The sequence below is a fragment of the Carcharodon carcharias genome, chromosome 5, assembly GCF_017639515.1.
Source record: "Carcharodon carcharias isolate sCarCar2 chromosome 5, sCarCar2.pri, whole genome shotgun sequence".
NCBI classification, from domain to species: domain Eukaryota; kingdom Metazoa; phylum Chordata; class Chondrichthyes; order Lamniformes; family Lamnidae; genus Carcharodon; species Carcharodon carcharias.
In genome coordinates this window covers 58679905-58698688 of record NC_054471.1, presented here as the reverse complement: position 1 = coordinate 58698688, position 18784 = coordinate 58679905, and the positions used below count along the sequence as shown (strand labels likewise).

Genomic DNA, 18784 nt, shown 5'->3' with positions numbered 1-18784 from the left:
AGATTCAGTGTACCTTGAACAAAGTGAGAGTGGTAGGGCTGATGAGCTGTTAGAACTGCAGTCATCTCGTCATGGTCAGCAGGGTGGATGTACTCATAAATACTGTTTCCAGTCAGCTCTACCTGTTAACATCATGAACACTTTTAAACTTTTTCTTGAAAACAGTTCTGTAATGAAATAGATGTATCACACATGTATTCATTCGCGCACCATCATTTTGAGAAACCTACCAAAATTGAAACCATTTATACCCCTTCTATACTGCATCCGATAACTTTGAATGAACTTAAAGAAGTCACTGCAAGTGTGCTTGTTTTGTATTCTTTTTATGGCTGTTTGCATACCATGAATATTAATTAGTTGGGGTCTTTGAAAGATATAGATCTGCAATTTATTCAAGTTTTGCCAAGTTTTTAAAAGCAAAAATGAAAGTAAAGAATCAGCAGATAACTTCAAAAATGTAAGTTAAAAAATTAAACAAAGGAAAATCTGGTTCTGTTTGTACATTGTTACATTCTCCCTGCAACCTCAAATAAATTTGCACATTTCATACATTTGCGACAAAGGAGACAAAAATTTCTAGTGTTTTTTTTAGAGCGCATGTTTTGTGATCAACTTATTAAGGCCATTTTCTATGTATTTTTATATTTATCCTTCCAGGCATATGGGAATTCCCAGTATAAAACTCTCTGAAAAAAGTCCCTGGTATTCACAAGCAATGTATTACCCACTTGCCACATTAATACAACAATGTTGCCTTGTTAATGATTTTCAGCAATATTATCTGAACAATGATGTGGGCACAATTGATGAGATCACTATTGCCAGATAGCTCCAGCCTCCTTAAAGTCATGGTAGTCATTTTTAAAAGAAAGACTCTAACAGTAAATAAGAATTATAAATGCACAGCAAAAGAAAAGATGTACCAATTTTTCCTATTCGGCTGTTAGGTGCTTTGATTTGAGGCTGACTATTCATTTAGATTTCATGGAAGCTATTTTGTTACTGCTCTTATTACATCATTGCATTAAGATTATTATTAAGTGAACACTGAAGTGAAAACAACTGACCATTTATTTTATGATCTATAAATATTTTATTTGCAGCCTCTGCATATTCTATCTTACAGAAAGTTTCATTTGTTTAGCAATGTATGCACTGCTTTACAATCATTAAACAACACTGAATCTTAGAAGATTTAAGTTGGAATTGATTTTTGAAAATGGGTAGGTATATAATTATGTTGAAATAATATAGTGTTTTTGTACTTACCGATATTGAACTTTAAGATTAGAGTGAACATTTCTGCAGCAGACTTTAAACACATAACAATTTTAGAAAGCACAGCTTGATCACAGTGGATACTCTGGTGTAGATTAATGTGCATTACTTTATGCACAGTCTGGAGTCCTAATAATACATATGACTTGCTTAGATTTACCCCCTCCCCCAACTCCAACCCCTCAAAGGAAACAAGAATAAAGTCAAGCAAAATGTTACAGTGGGCTCTGTTCACTTCATGGTGATGCTTTAGTCCTGGGTATATTTTAAAGAGGTTTTTGTCAGCCTTGTCTGTCTTATTATTTTTTATTTAATAATTGTTTAGTTCTGATAGTGAATAAAAGCAAAGAAGCATCAATATTGGGCATATTTCAACCCACAGCACATAACAAAGATCGGGGTCAATCCTCGCTGAATCAAATTCAAGCAGCATACACTCTTTGGAAATGATTTTGAACGATGTTAAGCACACAATAGAAATACAATGACTACGCTTCAATCTGAGAAATCCAGGAAAGCGAAGGAGGCAGTGATCGAATGAGTCAATTCGGGTCTTCATTATGTTCGGACATACATATTAAATACCTAAACGCAAATATTTTTTAAAAAGACTACTTAATTTGCGCGAGTTTGTAGATCTTATTGAGTAATCAAATGCAAACGACAAAGAGCTGCAGGCTTTAGAAATGCATACGTACATATTCTAGCTGCCTGCACACATAGAGAAAGGGCGGGAGATATTCCGTGTCCTACCTGTGATAGTCCCAAATGAACCGACGCCGTCTCAGAGATGTACATAATTTTCCCATCTGGAGCCACCACGAAGATAAAACCATCCAAGGTCTGGATGTCCAGAAACAACAACAAAAATACATCACAGGCTGAACGCGTCGGCTCCAACGAATATTTTGACAATACTCTTATTTGGTTTGATTTCTACAAGGACCATTGAAATCTTTCTTCATCTTTTGCCTCTTGTTTACCGAGACAGCGGCAGGCGGTTCTCCGGAGAAACCCGCCGCGCCCTCGTCTTGTGCTTAATTACGGAGGGAAATAAAGGAAGCGGTTTCCCAAGCCGTGAAGCTGAACGCTGGCTGACTTTGCTGGGGGAATGTTTTGGGAAGGTTGCTTGAACTTTACGCTAGATTTTTAACCTCAAAAAAAGGAAACGGGGCAGTGAACAAGCCCACCTTGAAATATGCATCATTTGTGTTCTAATGTTCTTACCTTGTACACGGTTTAAATCAAACAAATGGTACTTTTCCTATTCACAATAAATATATTTAACGTTATATTTTTTACACTAAGAGGTAAACGCAATAGGGGGCAGCTAATAGTGATTCGTGCATCTGACTTTGACTTTTTAAAAATGTGTTACTGTATCAAAATGTTGTCATGTTTACCCGGTTTATATAATTCCAGATGCTATTAGGCCACAAGTAGTGAATGTAACTGTTATTGTATTCTGCAGCTAATGTGCTCTTCCGGTTCACTATCCAAAGGAACCGCACCGCCCTTCTAACACCTGTCTAACGTGGCAGTGATATTATCACCTCTTGGAAATGGGAATCCGAACAGAAGATAAATTGACAAGTAATTCATTTGGATTTTTTAAGATTATTTAATTATTACGGGTTTATGGAAACTATGACTGAAATAGAAGTTGGTATTTATTTTAAAGCAACCTTTGAATATAGTGTTTGATATTCTCAGCAGCGGGCCACAAAGAAACATAGTCCACTAACTTTAATCAATACAATGTTAAAATCAAATTTGCATAAAGCATATTCGAATAATAATAAATAATGATCGTAGTAGCTTTTTCCCCCTTGAGATTAATTATTTTAAATTCTTAAAGAGTAGCAATAAACCATCTTAAGGCGATAACAAAAACAGAATTACCTGGAAAAACTCAGCAGGTCTGGCAGCATCGACGAAGAAGAAAAGAGTTGATGCTGCCAGACCTGCTGAGTTTTTCCAGGTAATTCTGTTTTTGTTTTGGATTTCCAGCATCCGCAGTTTTTTGCTTTCATCTTAAGGCGATGCCAAGCGACCTCGAGAGTTTTGTTTTTGCCCGGCGGACTGGTGCAGAGACTGAGGGATCCGCTTTCAAACATGAAGCAAAAAGTGCAACTGGTCTTCCGAGAGCTAACCTGAGGCTCTTGCCTACATTCGGGTGTGACTGGTGCTAATGTTACAGGTATAAGTTATACGCATCTAAAGATCCGCCTTTATTCCAACGGTACTTGCTTTTACTACGAAGAATTTACGCAAAAGAAAATTGTCTGTAATTGTGATGCGATGTGCAACAGATAGAATGCAATGGACCACGAATGTTCCCGTCGATTTACCTGTAAAAGGTGAGATCCCAATTCTCGGCTGACATTATCCAAGTGACCAGTGCGACTGGTCTGGCCCCAGGCTTCTCCCAGTCCTAGAACGTACAAAAACAGTAAGAAACTGAGGCACCCAATAGGACTGTGCATTACTCAACCGCTAAAATGTAACCGATGAGTAGATTAGGAGCAGGATTTATCTTTATATAATAATTTTGATTCAGGTTATTTATCATATTTTTGTGGTGGGGGGAGGGGGGGGGGGGGGGCCTGACCCGGAATGTTTTATTGCATATTTCGCGATAATCAGTTAGTTTGAATTGAATGAATGCGGAAAAATGATGAGAATGTTTAAATAAATATAGAACTCGACCGAAGCAATTATGTGCAATAATTCGGTGTAATGTGGCGTTAGTGTTCAAAATAATAAACGGCAAGCTATAATTGTATTTAATATTTAACATAACTATATAAAAAAGGGATTAGCGGACATCTTAAATGTATGTCTAGGGCTCAGTGATATTTGAATAAATATTTGCTGTATTTGTATTGACAGCGATTCATTTTATTATATTTCATTCATGTTTGATGTGGGTTATCGAGGTCGAATGTGAAGCTGCCTGATCAGCGAGTCACCCCGGAGAACAATGTGCAAATCTTCTCCCTTATAAGGATCAGGCCTCAGGAACACATAACCAGCATAGTTTATCAACGAATATTCTGACAAAGCTTGGCATTTCTTATTAGCGCGCTTTTCTTGTTCATCTCTGCACCTTTCATTTCTCTGTGAACTGTCTTCCACACACTGTGGTATAACTAATCACTGGAGAGATGGGGGGGGGGTGTCACTTTTGCAGACCCTAAGCCTTTAACAGGCACCCAAATTAAATTAGGCAGTCACACATCGCTGGCGAGAAGAGCTGAATTAGCTACGAGTTAGGGACTAAAGTGCGCGCAGGAAGTGTCCAGTGCATGAACAGGTGTTGCTGCTTTTCCTCACACTCACTTTTCGGGGTTTCGGGGTGCTTTCGTGCATTAAAATAGGTCAGGTTGCGATCGGAGCGCACCCACGTAGTTAGCAAAGGGAAAGATTTCATTTAGACCCTGCTATCCAAAACGAAAAATAATTAGGAGGGAGTCCAAGGACGATGCCAGGGCGCCTTGTAAATCGAGTTATTCCAGTGGAGCGCGGCGAAGGAAGTCCGGTTTATTAGCACAGATGTAATTTGATCAGGCCAAGCTGCAAGTATATGAACAAAGTGGAAACATTTCTCTATTGCCCAGCGTCCATTCTAAATTCGCACCGTCAAGAAAATTCAAAACATTGAACAATAAGCGGGTAGAATGGAAAGGTTTGGTTTAATGCGCCATGGAATTAAACAGGGAAACGTGTGTTTTCTCATTCGGTGGCCGTTTTTTTCTCCTCCTTCCGGGTAGCACGCTCTTCGAGGGCGTTGGCGACCGTGGCCTGGTCCAGGGTTATGGATCATAGTGCTGCTTGGCAAAGCACTGCAGAGGTTTGCCGTTGCCTTCTGCAGTATGGCTGACCAGGAAGCTCTCCCGCTCTTGGCGCGTTTGAAGGATTTACAGGCTGATAACCAACCTGTTTGGCCTCATTGGGAACAGACCTTCTCTAGGCATCAAGCCCTGGGATGGGACTTAAACCTAGAACTGGTGGCTCAGAGGCAGGGACGTCACTCCGCGGCAGGAAACCTCCTGGGACCATTATTATTCTATTTATTCTCAGAAGTTTTCATTTTGTGAATTGAAATTGCTTTTGAAGGTTTTTTTTTAGCACCGTAAGGTTAGATCTGTGCCTATTAATATAGCATTCGCCTGTGATTTATGTTTAATGACAAGGAAGAGAAGGTAACGAATCAAGTAACTGCTTCATCGCCCGTGGCTCACCAAACTCCTCTTTGCTGCAGATTCGAAGCATTTGACAAGGCTGCTCCTGAGGTTATCCCACAAGGCTTGCTAAAATCACTGTCTGCTCCTCGCCACTGTAATCTGACCGATACTGCCCATCGTTTTGCTAACAAAGCGCGGAGCGATTGATGGGTGAATCTCCCCGCCGTAACAAACACATTTGCCCTTCTTGGTGTTACACTTCCTCGTGTAAAAGTGTTAAGGCGGCTGAGTCCCCAGTCCCGCTGCCTCAACACCTCTTTTCTGTCCATAACTCCCTACCCACCCTGCCGCCCTCTTATTCCCTCAGCTCTCCCGCGGGATGCCATGTCCCTGGGAGAAAATCGGCCGGTTGTGATTCGATGGTCCGAAGATCATTCGGTGTATCAGCAAAATGCAGATCTCGAATTTATGCTCAGGTTGTGTTTTCAGTAAGATGGTAACAGTCGGCGTTTGGAAGGCAAGATTCAGCCTTTCCAGCCCAGGCTGTTTGACTGATGTGATGCAAATTGGACAGAAAGATTCCAGCGAGTACTGGGGCTGCTAACCCCACACCGAGACTGGATACGGAGCCGTGCCTACAAAAAGCACACCCACAGACCCATTTCTCCTACGCTAAATGCCACCATTATTAGCGGTATTAGTTTGTGTCCTGCGCATTATTTTGTTCAGAGGGCTAAACAAAGTGAATTCTGACTTTAGTAAGTTTTCTTGTAGTTATTTAGGATGAGAGAACGGGCTCAGTGGGAGAGGCTGTGCACAGAGGCGGCTCCGTAAACAACTTGCACTAAAGTGTGAGAAAGCCAAGAGCCGCTCTCCTCGTGCCTATGAAACCTTCCTGCTTGGCGCGTTCTGCCCAGTTTTCTGGAGAGGGAAGTGGATTTCCGTCGAAAACAATTGCACTCGAGGACATGTGCGTCCCAAGAAAGACTGAAATGTTCACATAAATGCCCGCTCTATTTGGGAAGTCAGGTACTGATCCCCTCACCCCGCCACCCACACCTAAGAAAGTACACCGGGTTTTCAAAGGTAAAGCAATCAGTCCGATATGCAATCAAATTGCGCGTGCGTTTTAACATATCGCCGATAAGGTATTCCAAGAGCACAAAAGGTATTTTGCAAAACAAATCGTGTTTGAATATATTAATGTGAACCCCATTTGGTTAATGTAATTTTAAATGCACTTAATTATACAGCATAAATAAAAATTGAATATTTTCCCAACACTGTCCTGGGTTATTTGGAGAGGGCGGTGGGGGTGAGTCAAGTTCCGGTTCCTGTCCAAACGATCTCTAAAAGCGTACCTCACTTTTTTCGATGGTGATGGTGATGGTAGTGGTGGCAGTAGTGGTGGTGATGGTGGTGGCAGTGGTGGTGATGGTGGTGATAGGGGTAGTGGTGGTGATGGTGCTGTTGATGGTAGTAGTGGTGGTGTTGGTGATGGTGGTAGTAGTGGTGCTGGTGATGGTGTTGGTTATGGTGGTGGTAGTGGCGGTAGTGCTGGTGGTGATGATGATGGTGGTGATGTCGGTGGTGATGGTGCTGGTGGTGGTGATGGTGGTGGTAATGGCGGTAGTAGTGGTGGTGATGGTGCTGGTGGTGGTGGCGATGGTTGGGCTGTGAGACTCACTACACGAAAATCACGCCTCCAGTTCATGGACCCACATTCTTATCTCTTTTGACACCCATGACAAAAAGCAAATGCCGTGTAATAAGTTCTCTTGTCCAAGAACATTGAAACACAGCTCTAAGGATTGTTCTGAACAAGTAATCCAATGTAATTCATTTCCTAAACAGAACGAAATCCATTGAAATCGCTGGAGGAATTAGTCTTGAGAATGGAGACTAAAAACGTGATTTTTGCACTTGACCTACCGCCGAGAAAGCGGCACGGCCATCAGAACTGAGAACTCGCTTTTTTGTGAAGCGTTAGAATGGAAACAAGGTTTGGTTAGTGGGTGGAGGAGGCGGGGGGGGGGGGGGGGGGGGGCGGGGTGGCGGTGGTGTCGGTGAATGAAGATACTCTTGTAAATTGAAGAGGCCTGAGATGAAACAAGCTGCTTTTGTGCGCTGAAAACATATAGCTGAAGCTTTCGGGAGGCGAAGGATTTTCCCAGCGAGAAGAGGCTATCAGCCATGCAGAGATATATAATCTCCTTTGGAAGGATTCCTCGACCTCCTTCAAATTAGCCTTTCCGTGCTAAAAGACTTGATTTAATAAAAAAAAATATTTTAAAGTTATTGTATAGGTGAAAGTGGCATTAAGCTATAGGGAACTGGTAGTTAAAGTGGCTCCGATTTCAAGGCAAGGCTCAGCACACACACGGCGGGGCTGGGGGAGGGAGAAGAAAGTTTCTGAGAAACAAGTCGACGGCGGGATTGAGGCAATGATGGGACTATTTGCATGTAAATGCACCCTGACCCGGATTACCTCAATGGACTGGACGCTTGTGTTTTGTAATTTCCTGAAAATGAGATTTCGATTTATAAAACAAGAAACCAATTAGTAACCAAATGAAGCGAAGTAGATCCAGTAAAATTGACCAAATCCCAGAGGTGCCATTTAAGGCAGTTCTTGGCGAGTAAAGCAATGGCTTCTAATCAGCCCTCAGCTCGGCTCGTTCTCCAGCTGGGCTTTCTGCTATCCAAAAACAGAAAGCAATCGATCCAAGTTCCCCAGAATGAATATCCAACTCCACATTATTAATATATGCGTGTATACATATATATATACATATATAGTATTATATATTATATATAATAGACTATATATGTATAGTTTAATATAATATAATATAATATATATCGTATAATTTAAAGCAGGACTAAGAATTCAGACACCATCCACAACTTTAAATAATGTGTACAGAACAGGACCACCGCCTGTGTTTGTGACGAGAAGTAGAATCCATTCAATTACACTTTTCGTGGTTGATTTTCAGAATTTGGACGGGACTATTAATAAATGGCAACTGGGTTTCTAAGTATATGTGTGGTGTGTGGCGATTGATTTTAAACGTGTGCATCCTTGTGTGCATTGTATTCTGTTTCAGGTTAGTCTGGGAATGATTAATATTGGACATTAGAAGCCTGCAAAGATCATATTTCCTAAAGCAATCCCCATGTTCTCCTTGCTCTTTATATAGAATCCCCTTCCCTGGGTTGTCGGTATATCATTTAAAAGAAAATTCAATTCTTTGTTATTTAGTTTGTCACTTGATGTGAACTGAACACTCTAGACACCGCCGTTAAGAATCTAACCTGATTAACGGATCTTGACCACGCCATTTATTCAAGCCCATTTTGTTTCTGGAGAGTTTTAATGACTTATTATTCTGAGACGTATACCCCTGCGGTGTAGCACTATTGTCAGTATTATTTCAGAAAGCATACCCTATTTTGTATAAGAAGCTGATCAGTTGAGTGTTTTGGATTAAACTTTTTCCTTGCCCATTTCTATTAGGGAAAACGGCAAAGGAAGAACAGTGCATCCGACACAGTTTGAGATGAGGAATAGCCCGACTGAGATCAGCAAGCGCTAAAGATCCTCTGATCGCCACCTGGCCCATACCTGGAGATATGTAACAAATCGCATCCGCATAGATCCTGTCAAGCAATATTGATGCGTGTTGCTTCAATGTCAATGATTCAATCCAGTGCAAATAAAAAAAGTCTAAATCTCTTTTTAGAAAATGTGTTTAGGATTTCGCTACATCAGTACACAGAGGGAATCTGGCCCAGTTTTGTCCTCTGTCTTCTTTGAGATAAAAGCGAGCAGTTAGCACCAGGTTGTCACGGGATTAGTTAACAGCGGGTGTGAGCTGGGCGAACTGAGGGCAACCTAGCGTAGGTGAGCTAGGTTTCTCAGCCCATATCCACCCTTTGGATCCTTGCTATATGCATGAGCCCTTGGCGGAATTAAACCCAACATCAACCTGGGCCCAGCCACCAGTACCGTGAACAGGTCATACCTCACTAGGCATGACAACGCGATTTACTTACTTCAAATCACACAATTGTCCTTCGGTCGGGGGGAGGGGGGGGGGGGGCGGGTGGAGGGGTGGAGGGGCTTCTCATTTATAAGCAGACAGCATCAAACCTGAGTGAGCGAACCCAACCCCTCCCTCCACATACACCACATCATTCGAAGAGATCAGTTGTTAAACACGAAGAAAATAAGAGTTACCAACAAGAAACATAAAACTGGCCATTGCAATTTTTAAAAGGACGAAAATTGTGTTTGTAATATAGTGAGCAGTATTTTTCGCGCCTTGAATCGGAACCAGCTTATCTTAATTACTTTAGGATTGAATATCGTGTCACCTTTTCATTAGTTTGTCATCTCCTTTGTGTGTATGTAGGGAATAGAGGATCTCCGCCTGAGTTTCTCTCACTGTGTATGTGTGTGCCCGTGTGTTCGTTTGCGTGTGGGGACGTATATTTATAGGGCCTTGTTCTGAGCTCTGTCTATAACTGTGTGTGTGTGTATGTGAATGGGATCTGACTCGTTGTTGAAGCCTAAGTGTCCGGGATGTGACTGATTTGGGCCTATTGTGTATGTCTGGATTTCGGGCCTGTCAACTCGAGCCCTCTGATATTAAAAGAATTTCCTGGTGAATGGGCCTGTTCTTTTGCTCTCTTCGTGTTTCCTTTTCTCTCATTCGGGCTCCCCACCCCTCCAGAAAGATCTTACCTCCTAAAGAACTATACTGTATGAGATTGTCCAGACATCTGGAATCTCTATTCCCGGCCATAGGGTCCAGCCAGGAATAGCAAAGGTGCCGTTCCCACCTGGCTATCTCACTGCGACCCGAACACACGCCAGGAGGGCTGGCAGGATTTTTTTTTTGAAAATAAAAGATCACTAAGAATTAGCAGTGCATATTTCTCTGAAATAGACATGTAAAATGTTGCCAGATGTAGGCCTGTAAACGAGGCACTGACAGTCAGTCCCTTTGCAAAAAGGTTCGAAGCCCCGAGCCTCATATTGTGTTTCAATCTACAGTTCCGAGGGAACCCGCGCGTTTAGCCCCTCTCTTCAATATTAACATTCTTCATAAATCACGATGGCATCTGCGGGCCCCGCAATCAGCAGTAAACGTCAATTAGCTTGTGGATTGATAAACACAATGCTCTCTGAAGTCTTAAAGCAGTCGGTGACCCTTTGGGCCTCAGGAGAACGAAGTGTTAAATCAAAGAAAACACACAGGCTGAACGGGAGAGGCTTTCTCGTTAGCGGCAAGTGAAGACGGCAACATTTGCTGGAACTCCAGATCGGTCCCCCAGCGAGGGTTGCGGCTCTGTCTCCCCACACCTACAGCCCCCAACCCTTGCTCATTGTACATCCAATGTTCTCTTATTGGCGACTTGTTGCTTATGTGCGGGTTGTCACTTTTTAAGGTTTAGAACATTCCACTTAGATTTTTAACCGCTACAAACGAGGGGACAATACAGTGACGGAAGCTGTGACTGGTTTGTTCGGCGGTAATAGTGTGACTTGAAAGTGGAGCTACAAGTGTTGGTCTATTGTCCACACACAGCCATACAAGCTCATAGCGATGCATCACTGGTCTCCATTGGACATGGTCATTTCAAAATCATTGCCACCTTACGCTATTTGATCAGACGGGATTGCTAATTTTGTGCAGAGGGGAATTCTTTCCCGCTCTGTTGGGATGAAATTGACATTTTAAGCAATAAAAAACTGAAAGTGCTGGAAAAACTCAACGTGGCGGGGGCTGGGGGTGGAGGGGGGGTGGGTGGTGGTGGTGGTGGTGGTTGTCTGACTGCACCTGTGGCGAGAAACAAGAGTTAGCGTTTCGGGTCCGTATGGCCCTTCTTCTCCACAGATGCTGTCAGACCTGCTGAGCTCTACCAGCATTTTCTGTTCTTATTTCCGATTTCCAACATCCGCAGTATTTTGCTTTTATCTTGACATTTTCAGCAACCGTGCAGCAGCTATTTTGATACATAGATCACCATTCGCCTTCAGCAACATTTCTCGAGGCGCGTTTGATGCTGCACGAATTTGATTTAATCGAAAATTATTCCTAAACATAACCGGTTCCATTCCCTGCTTTAATCCAAACTGTCCTGTTCGGCACTGTCCGCGCTCGAATACATATTCCGGATTCATTGCGCCCGGTGATGCTACTTTGAGCGGAGAGATCCGCTCCTGCCACTTTAATGGACTGTACACTGAACTTATGCGAACGAATAAAACCTTAAGTTTTTAAAAATGCTTTGTTTCACACCAAATAAGTTCTCACCCTCTGTTGTGGCTTTATCTTGGTTTGAATCATGACGTTGCCTTCTAACAGCTCGTGCTTTACCTATCACAACCCTCCATTTTACTAGTTAAATTCTAACACTGAATTTGGGTGCTGAAAATAGTTAACAAAGGTTTCAGAATGCTGAAAGTGCCTTTGAAGTGCTTTGAAATTTGAATAGGTGTATTCCTTCTCCCTCTCACATGTTAACTGCTCTCTGAGCACAACTTCGAACAGCAGCCTTCAGAATGAAACTGTTTAGGGGCGAACCGAGGTGCAGAGAGTATCGAGTCGGCAGGCCAATCACAGTCGAGCAACTGCCTCCCAAAGCTCAGAGGCTCTCTCCTTGATTGCTTGGTTACTGAGTGCTCCTGTTCGCCAACGAGTCAGACGGAGATTGTATCGTCTACTGTTTTTCTGATAACCTCTGCGTTTGTTGAAAAATCCCGCAATAGTGCATCCAAAACCTAAAGACCTCTAAAATTACGACAGCAATCTCACCGCTCTTCCCAACTGCTGTGACCGTTTCAAGTTTGCACTCATGGTATTTCGGTTTCAGAGTTTCAGCTGCGAAACTCTTGCGTTTCTTGGCGCTTTAACCATATCAAGAACTAGTCACCTGGGTTTAACTATGAATGAATGCACATAGATCCAATGAAGTGCAATGATTTATATTTAAATAAGTCAAGTAAAATAACCTCGCCCGGAATTATTGATCGAGCAACTGGAATATATACTCATAATGTTATGATGAATTATATTGATAATAATGGCACTAGCCCCCGTGCTTTCAAATATCAGCTTGGGGATTTGGCCTGTCAGTGTGTTATTGTTTTTTTTTTGTTGATGGGAAACACGGCGCTTTATACCTCACCTGGTCACAACGGTATTCTTGCTTTCAGGGTGCCCTCTTGCCGAATGTTACACCAAATGATTTCCCTTCCTTCAATCGGATTTGGCCAGGGCGTAATTAAAACGAGGGGGGAGAACGAGATTTACTTATGAAGGAGCGTTTGAAAACACGACAGTTTAATAGGCAGCCCTGCTCTCAATGCTTGAGCCGATTGGAATTAAGAGGGGGTGAGGGTGTCGCCTGACGAATTCTTTTTATTTGACACGAGATTATGTGTGGCGTGTCTTTGGGGTGAGATGAATTTGTGTGTGTGCTGCATGTACCGCCAGCGGCTGTTGCTACGGGGCACGTTGTCCCGGTTTCCCTGGGGTTTGAAGAGACTCTTATTTTCAGAGGGACTTGACGATGAGTCGATCCGCTCCCTCTCTCTCTGAAACCCTGTAGATTAGTCATCACCTTACAAGCAGCGCCATATGTTTCGTTTGATCAAACACCTCGTCAGATATGCAAAAAGATAATTGACAAGTATCTCCAAAAGGCACGCGGAAAAGTAGCCCATTGGGGCTGGTAAATCACCGCAGAGAATGGAGGAGGAGGAGGAGAAGGGGATGCGGGGGAGAATGGTGAATATTTTGGTTTTGAAAAGCAGAATATTGAGGATGGAAATAAACGGAATGATTAGAGAGGGCATGCTGTTTGCAACCAACCGAATTAGACGCGAAAAAATACAACTGGAATCAAAGTAAATGTACGAAAGGTCAGCATATTCCGCCTTTAGGACATACCTACAGAAAGCGGCATCCTCACATTTTAATTGAGTAAGCGCTCAATGTCAACACTTTGAAAGCTCACGATTTACAGGATTACCCCAATTGTGAGCTGCAAGGAACGCGTTCACAAAACGAAGTAAACAGCAACAGTGCGGAGACACAGTCGCCGCTAAACTACAACATCGGGCTGCAGTCCATAAATCATGCCGCGGTGGAAATTTGACTTTTAAATGCATTACTTGTGCGCTTTTAGCCTCACATTTCTCTGATGCGTCTACAGCAAAAGAATGCCCTGTAACTGGGCTTTACCACAACAATAACTTTAGTCCCCCTGTTGTTTTCAGTAGCTTCATACATGTCCAGCAGTTCTGTCTTGTTAAATGTGTTGTTACACATTACGCTAACATTTTTCCTTACAAGTGTTGTGAATCACACAGTTATTGCCTTACTATTCAGCCATATTTCTCATGCTTTGCCAGTTAAAAAATCAAACTGCTTTCTAAGCACAAACTGCTGATTTGTCTTTATTAGCTTTCACTGTATAATTCTGACTGAATCTCAGTAGGAACAATTACTGTCTGTCATTATAACTTCCACAAAGCAAACTAGTCACTCTCAATAGGCCCTTACACGTTGTTTTCAAGAGTTTCCTTAGACAGTCTTTAAATAAAGATTACATTAAAATGTCATATCGTGACAATATGGCGCTAAATGTAAATAATTCCCATTAAAATTGAATGGTTGTTATAAATACAAGTCTGCGTATCTGAATAACACTATTTGGTCTAATGCATGCAACATCTAAAATAGAAAGGCCTGCTTGCAAATAAAATTGAACATGACCTCAAAGGAAATGATGTATTTGACAGACTAAATTTATATATAATTTTCCTCAATGTTGCAATAGTTCTACCATTTGTGGTGATATTCCGTTACTTAACATTTCATTCTCCTCCCAATTTGAATTTGATCATACGAATAAACATCTACCACTCACAATTTTAGTGAATGGTCAATTTCAGAACTTTGAAAGCCCACTGTTGTCCAACGACACTTTGCACAGTAGTCACTGTGCACATTACCAATGTCCAAATTGGTGCATCCCATTTAAAAAGTGCTTTTTCTACCACACCTGAATGTGTTCTGCACAGGGTCTAATTGTGATCTTCATTCCTCCGTACAACAGTGTCTTTTTCCGACCGATAACAATGTTGAAAAATTAAATAGTGTTCACCTACCTTCAGGGAAAACCACTCTCATTTTTAAGTAGCTGGTTGTCAGTCTTATGATAGAGGCTTTGTCCAGCTGGGAGGTTATTGCAGATGGCAGTGGCAATAATTTGGCCAGTTCATAAAATTCACTATTTTCCTTCTCCCGTCTAGTCCGGGCAGCATTTTTGGATTTTTCCTTCATTTCGTTTTCTTTTCCCTTTTCTTACAGCGTGGCCGCCATAGGCTCATTCCCCCAAGAAAAGGAACGGCTGTGGTTTTAACACCACTTGTGAAAACCAGCATATATGTCGATATTAATAGTTTTTGGAAGGGGTGGAGAATAACTCCCCCCTTTTCAATTAAACTAAATATGGCAATATTACATAGGAAAACGTAAACGTCGATAAATTCAAGAGCATCCAGACCTCTGTTAAAATCAGTGGCAAGTGGAAGCTGTGATTCAATCAAAGTGTTTTTTTTTTGTGTGTGTGAATAAGTGTGAGATTTTGAAAGCAATCCAACGCAGATCAGAACTCTTGCAGACGGCTTGGCATTACTGTGCCGATGGGTGCACCGTGCCAAGGGCTCTCTGCTGTGTTTTTATACCTGGAAGGGAACTGCTTTCGCAGCGAGGGAGCCATAATCCAGCCAGTCTCAGCCCCAAAGTCCCCTCTCTTATTGCAGATGCAATCTCCAAAGTGCTTCAGTTTTCATACCCGCAAATGGCAAGTGTCTGGAGGGAGGCAGAAAGAAACAGGCATTAGAAGAAAAACAGGCACCATGTTTCCATCCAGAACCAGAGGAGAAAAACGAAATGTTGACTGTGCTTTGATGACTAAAACTGAATGATTGCATTTCAATTAGAATTGCAACTTAATTGCATACACAACCGAGTGGACGAAATGTTAATGCAACATAGCATGAAGATGCCTTGCACTGTTGTTTGCAGGTATGACTATCTTCATGCAGGCCTCCAACTTAGCAGCAATTTCACTTGCATTACTTTCCTTCGTTTTTGCATTAAATTGAAATGTCAAGGATTACGATTTACTTGACTTTTTTTTATCAAGGCACGTATTATGCTATATTATTTTGTCCACATGGGTCCTGTTGCTCACCTTAGGTTACTCATTAAAAGCCAAATTGTATTTTCTGGGGGTACTTGTGCAATCTTCAGCAAACACTCAGAAAGTGGCCAAGGGCAATAACAGTCCTCAGTTTGTCGAGTTTTATCTCCACCCCTACCCCCGCACCCCCTTCCCCACCCTCCCTACCCGCTTCTTCCTCTCGTTTGTTATGGTGACTGTGGCGGGCCGCCGCCGCCGCTTTGCGGACCTCTTCCCTGCGCTGAACTTTGGCTGCCTGTCGAGCAGTGTGAAGCGCAACTTTCCGCCGCCAGCCTTTTCCCAGTCCAACTCCAGTGGCGCTCAAGGCGCCGCTCCCGCCCACCTGTCAATCACACGCCTCCAGCCTGAGTCTGATTGGCTGGCCCGCCGTCCCCGTCTGCGTGAGGCGAAGAGGTAGACGTGGATTTTGACCTCTGACCCCCCCAGCCGAGCACAGAAAGCCCAATGCTGTTGTTTGAAGCCACTCAACAGGCGTACTAACATTGGAACGGTGCAGGGAGGATTGGCAAACTCTTAAACTTGTTCGAACGGTGCAAACGGCAGAGAAATGCATAGTTCAGATTGCATACGCGCATATATATCACAAAGTACTTTAAATGTGATTCTTAGGAGGCAAATATTTAGAGTTAGTTCAATATTTGCATTGTGGAGGTCCAGGGAACCGAGATATTAAACATATTTAATACTCGCAACGCATACCTTTATTGCAAAGAGCTTGTTATATATATATAATATATAGTTATATAAGCGTAATAACATTATAAAAATCGAATCTGTATTGCGACCTAGCGCCTAAACTTATCCTTTTTATTAAGCAAGAACTGAGAGAATATAGAAACTGAACAGATGTATTACTAAGCTGAATATCATTGCTGAGAGACAAGCCTTTAAATGCATTTTCGGTAAATGTACAGCATGGTAACACAGTTAAATGAAACTTGTTGCCATTATCTTTAAACTATACTGATAGGAACTGTATTATATAGATTCTGCTACGTCGTACATGTGCAACGGTAAGTTTCATAAGCATCATCAGTACAAGGCAGTACATAAGAACACAATAGAAATTGTCATATTGACCACAGTTTGTAATGTGGGCACTCGTTATAACATTTACAATAAGGTGGCAAATGACTTACCACATAATTCAGAGTTAGTAAAATAGTTAGCTCACGACTCCGATATCATTTGATAACTATTTATATAATTTCCTAAAAGGAAATGATACAAGATATACACATTCTAAAGTATAGATTTTCATTGGGCACTGCAGTTGGCTCAGATAATTTCTGAACCTTCAATTATTCAAAACATAGATGAAATAATGAAGCCCAGCATCCGTTATTATTCAATTAATTAGACTGCAGAGAGAAAGTGTTTCAATTTTCATTGCACAACATGTTTTTAAACATCGCTTCAATGTTTGAGTGAGTGTGAAATTAAACTCCACAGACAGATACAAAGAAGACCCGATTTGCGCCCGAGAGTCTTTGCACAAGGAGAGCTGTTAATTTTTTTCTCCATATTTCACATTCGCCTGTGCCTTAATGTTGTTTTATTTGAATTGCTAATAGCAGACAAATGTTATTGGCACAGTGCTGCTTGAAGGTGATACTAAATATGTCTTTAATGCGACCTCATCTAGTGAATATTAATCACGCCCTAGCGGTTTTTAATGCATTTCATGATTAGACAAAAGTTCAGGCATGCTGTGTTCACTAATGAAGCGTGTAAAAATGATGTGTAAAATTATTCTTAAAAGCTGAATCTATATAGTAGTTCTAGCAATAAAATTATATGTCCTGGCACATTATAGGACTGAGTCTATTTTGAATTGATACCCATAATCTAAGTGAAATACAATGAACAACGCTCGCGATCTTTTTCATGAGCTCTTAATTATTGCAACAAGCCAGTAATTGAATTTGTTTTTAAATCCCTTATAAAGCTAATTCCTTAACTCCTTTTAATGGGATATTCTGGTAGTCATAAAACTAATCGTTAACTCTCGTATTAGTGGGATCTCTTGCAGAGTTAATTATAATGTTTGTCCCCTCATTAGAGTATAAAACACCAAGGCTTTACAAAAGTATTGCCATGCACAAACATTGCTGATTCCACGAAATGAAGTTCCACCTCTACCACCGCGAACATTGACATTACCTTACACTATTAAACTGAATGCATGAGGGACACACGATGCAGATGCGGTAACAATCACATTAAGGATTACCATTAATAATTGTACTGACAGCGCAGAAACACGGTGAGAAGCTGGTATCAGCTGAAATGATTGTGATCTTACTTGCAAATAAATGATTAGAATAGCAAAACTCCCCTGTTGTTTTATTTCAATGAATAAAGAAGCCTTCCGAGTTTTTAAACTTTACTCCTCTGTAATTCCATCGTGACCCTTTATAGAGATGAACACTGGGCCCATGGAAAAAAAATCAGTGGGCATGCGCCCGTTGTAGTTCTGCTTTCCTTATAAACATATTTTAATCCAAGAGCCCTCAATTTGTTGCCACTGATTCTGTTACTAATAATGATCAGAGACAGTTTAAAGGGAATGTGTAAACATGCAAGCGGACAAATCAGACGTAATGTTGGATGTAATATTCTTTAAGCACACCCCACAAATAGGTACCCGCTCCAACAGGGAGGAAGAGTTCTGTAACTTTTATGAATTGGCGCCGCAGTTGCTGTTTCAGAGGTACGAGCAGATCTTTGCTCCTCATAAATAGTGATGTGATGCGTTGGGGGTCAGATCTTTTTTGGTATTTTTCAACACCCGAAGTCTTTTAAAAACGATCTGTGAAATGAAAAATGCAAGTGGCATCTGTTGGGTCGTTTCCACTTGTACTTAAACACCGAGCAAAACCTTAGAAGTTAATGTCAGAAGAGAGGTTCTGTCAAACTTCGGTCAATGAATGGACTATTTTCGGGTAGGGTTGTGAAACACAATTATGGAGCCAGCTAATGTCTTCACAAATTGACTATTAGCCTGTACAACCACCGGCGTTTGTCAT

The 18784-nt window shown here is 41.7% G+C and overlaps 1 protein-coding gene across 1 annotated transcript in view; it reads right to left on the bottom strand.

The window, feature by feature from the left end:
* Positions 1-14830, bottom strand: part of sim1a (SIM bHLH transcription factor 1a) — a 93254-nt gene extending 78424 nt beyond the window's left edge. Inside the window, exons 1-4 of the mRNA XM_041188538.1 lie at positions 14656-14830; positions 3633-3715; positions 2035-2124; positions 14-122 (exon numbers count right to left, since the gene is read on the bottom strand). Coding sequence (XP_041044472.1) covers positions 14-122; positions 2035-2124; positions 3633-3715; positions 14656-14830 — 457 coding nt within the window. The remainder of the gene's footprint in view (positions 1-13; positions 123-2034; positions 2125-3632; positions 3716-14655) is intronic.
* Between the last annotated feature and the right edge of the window lie 3954 nt (positions 14831-18784).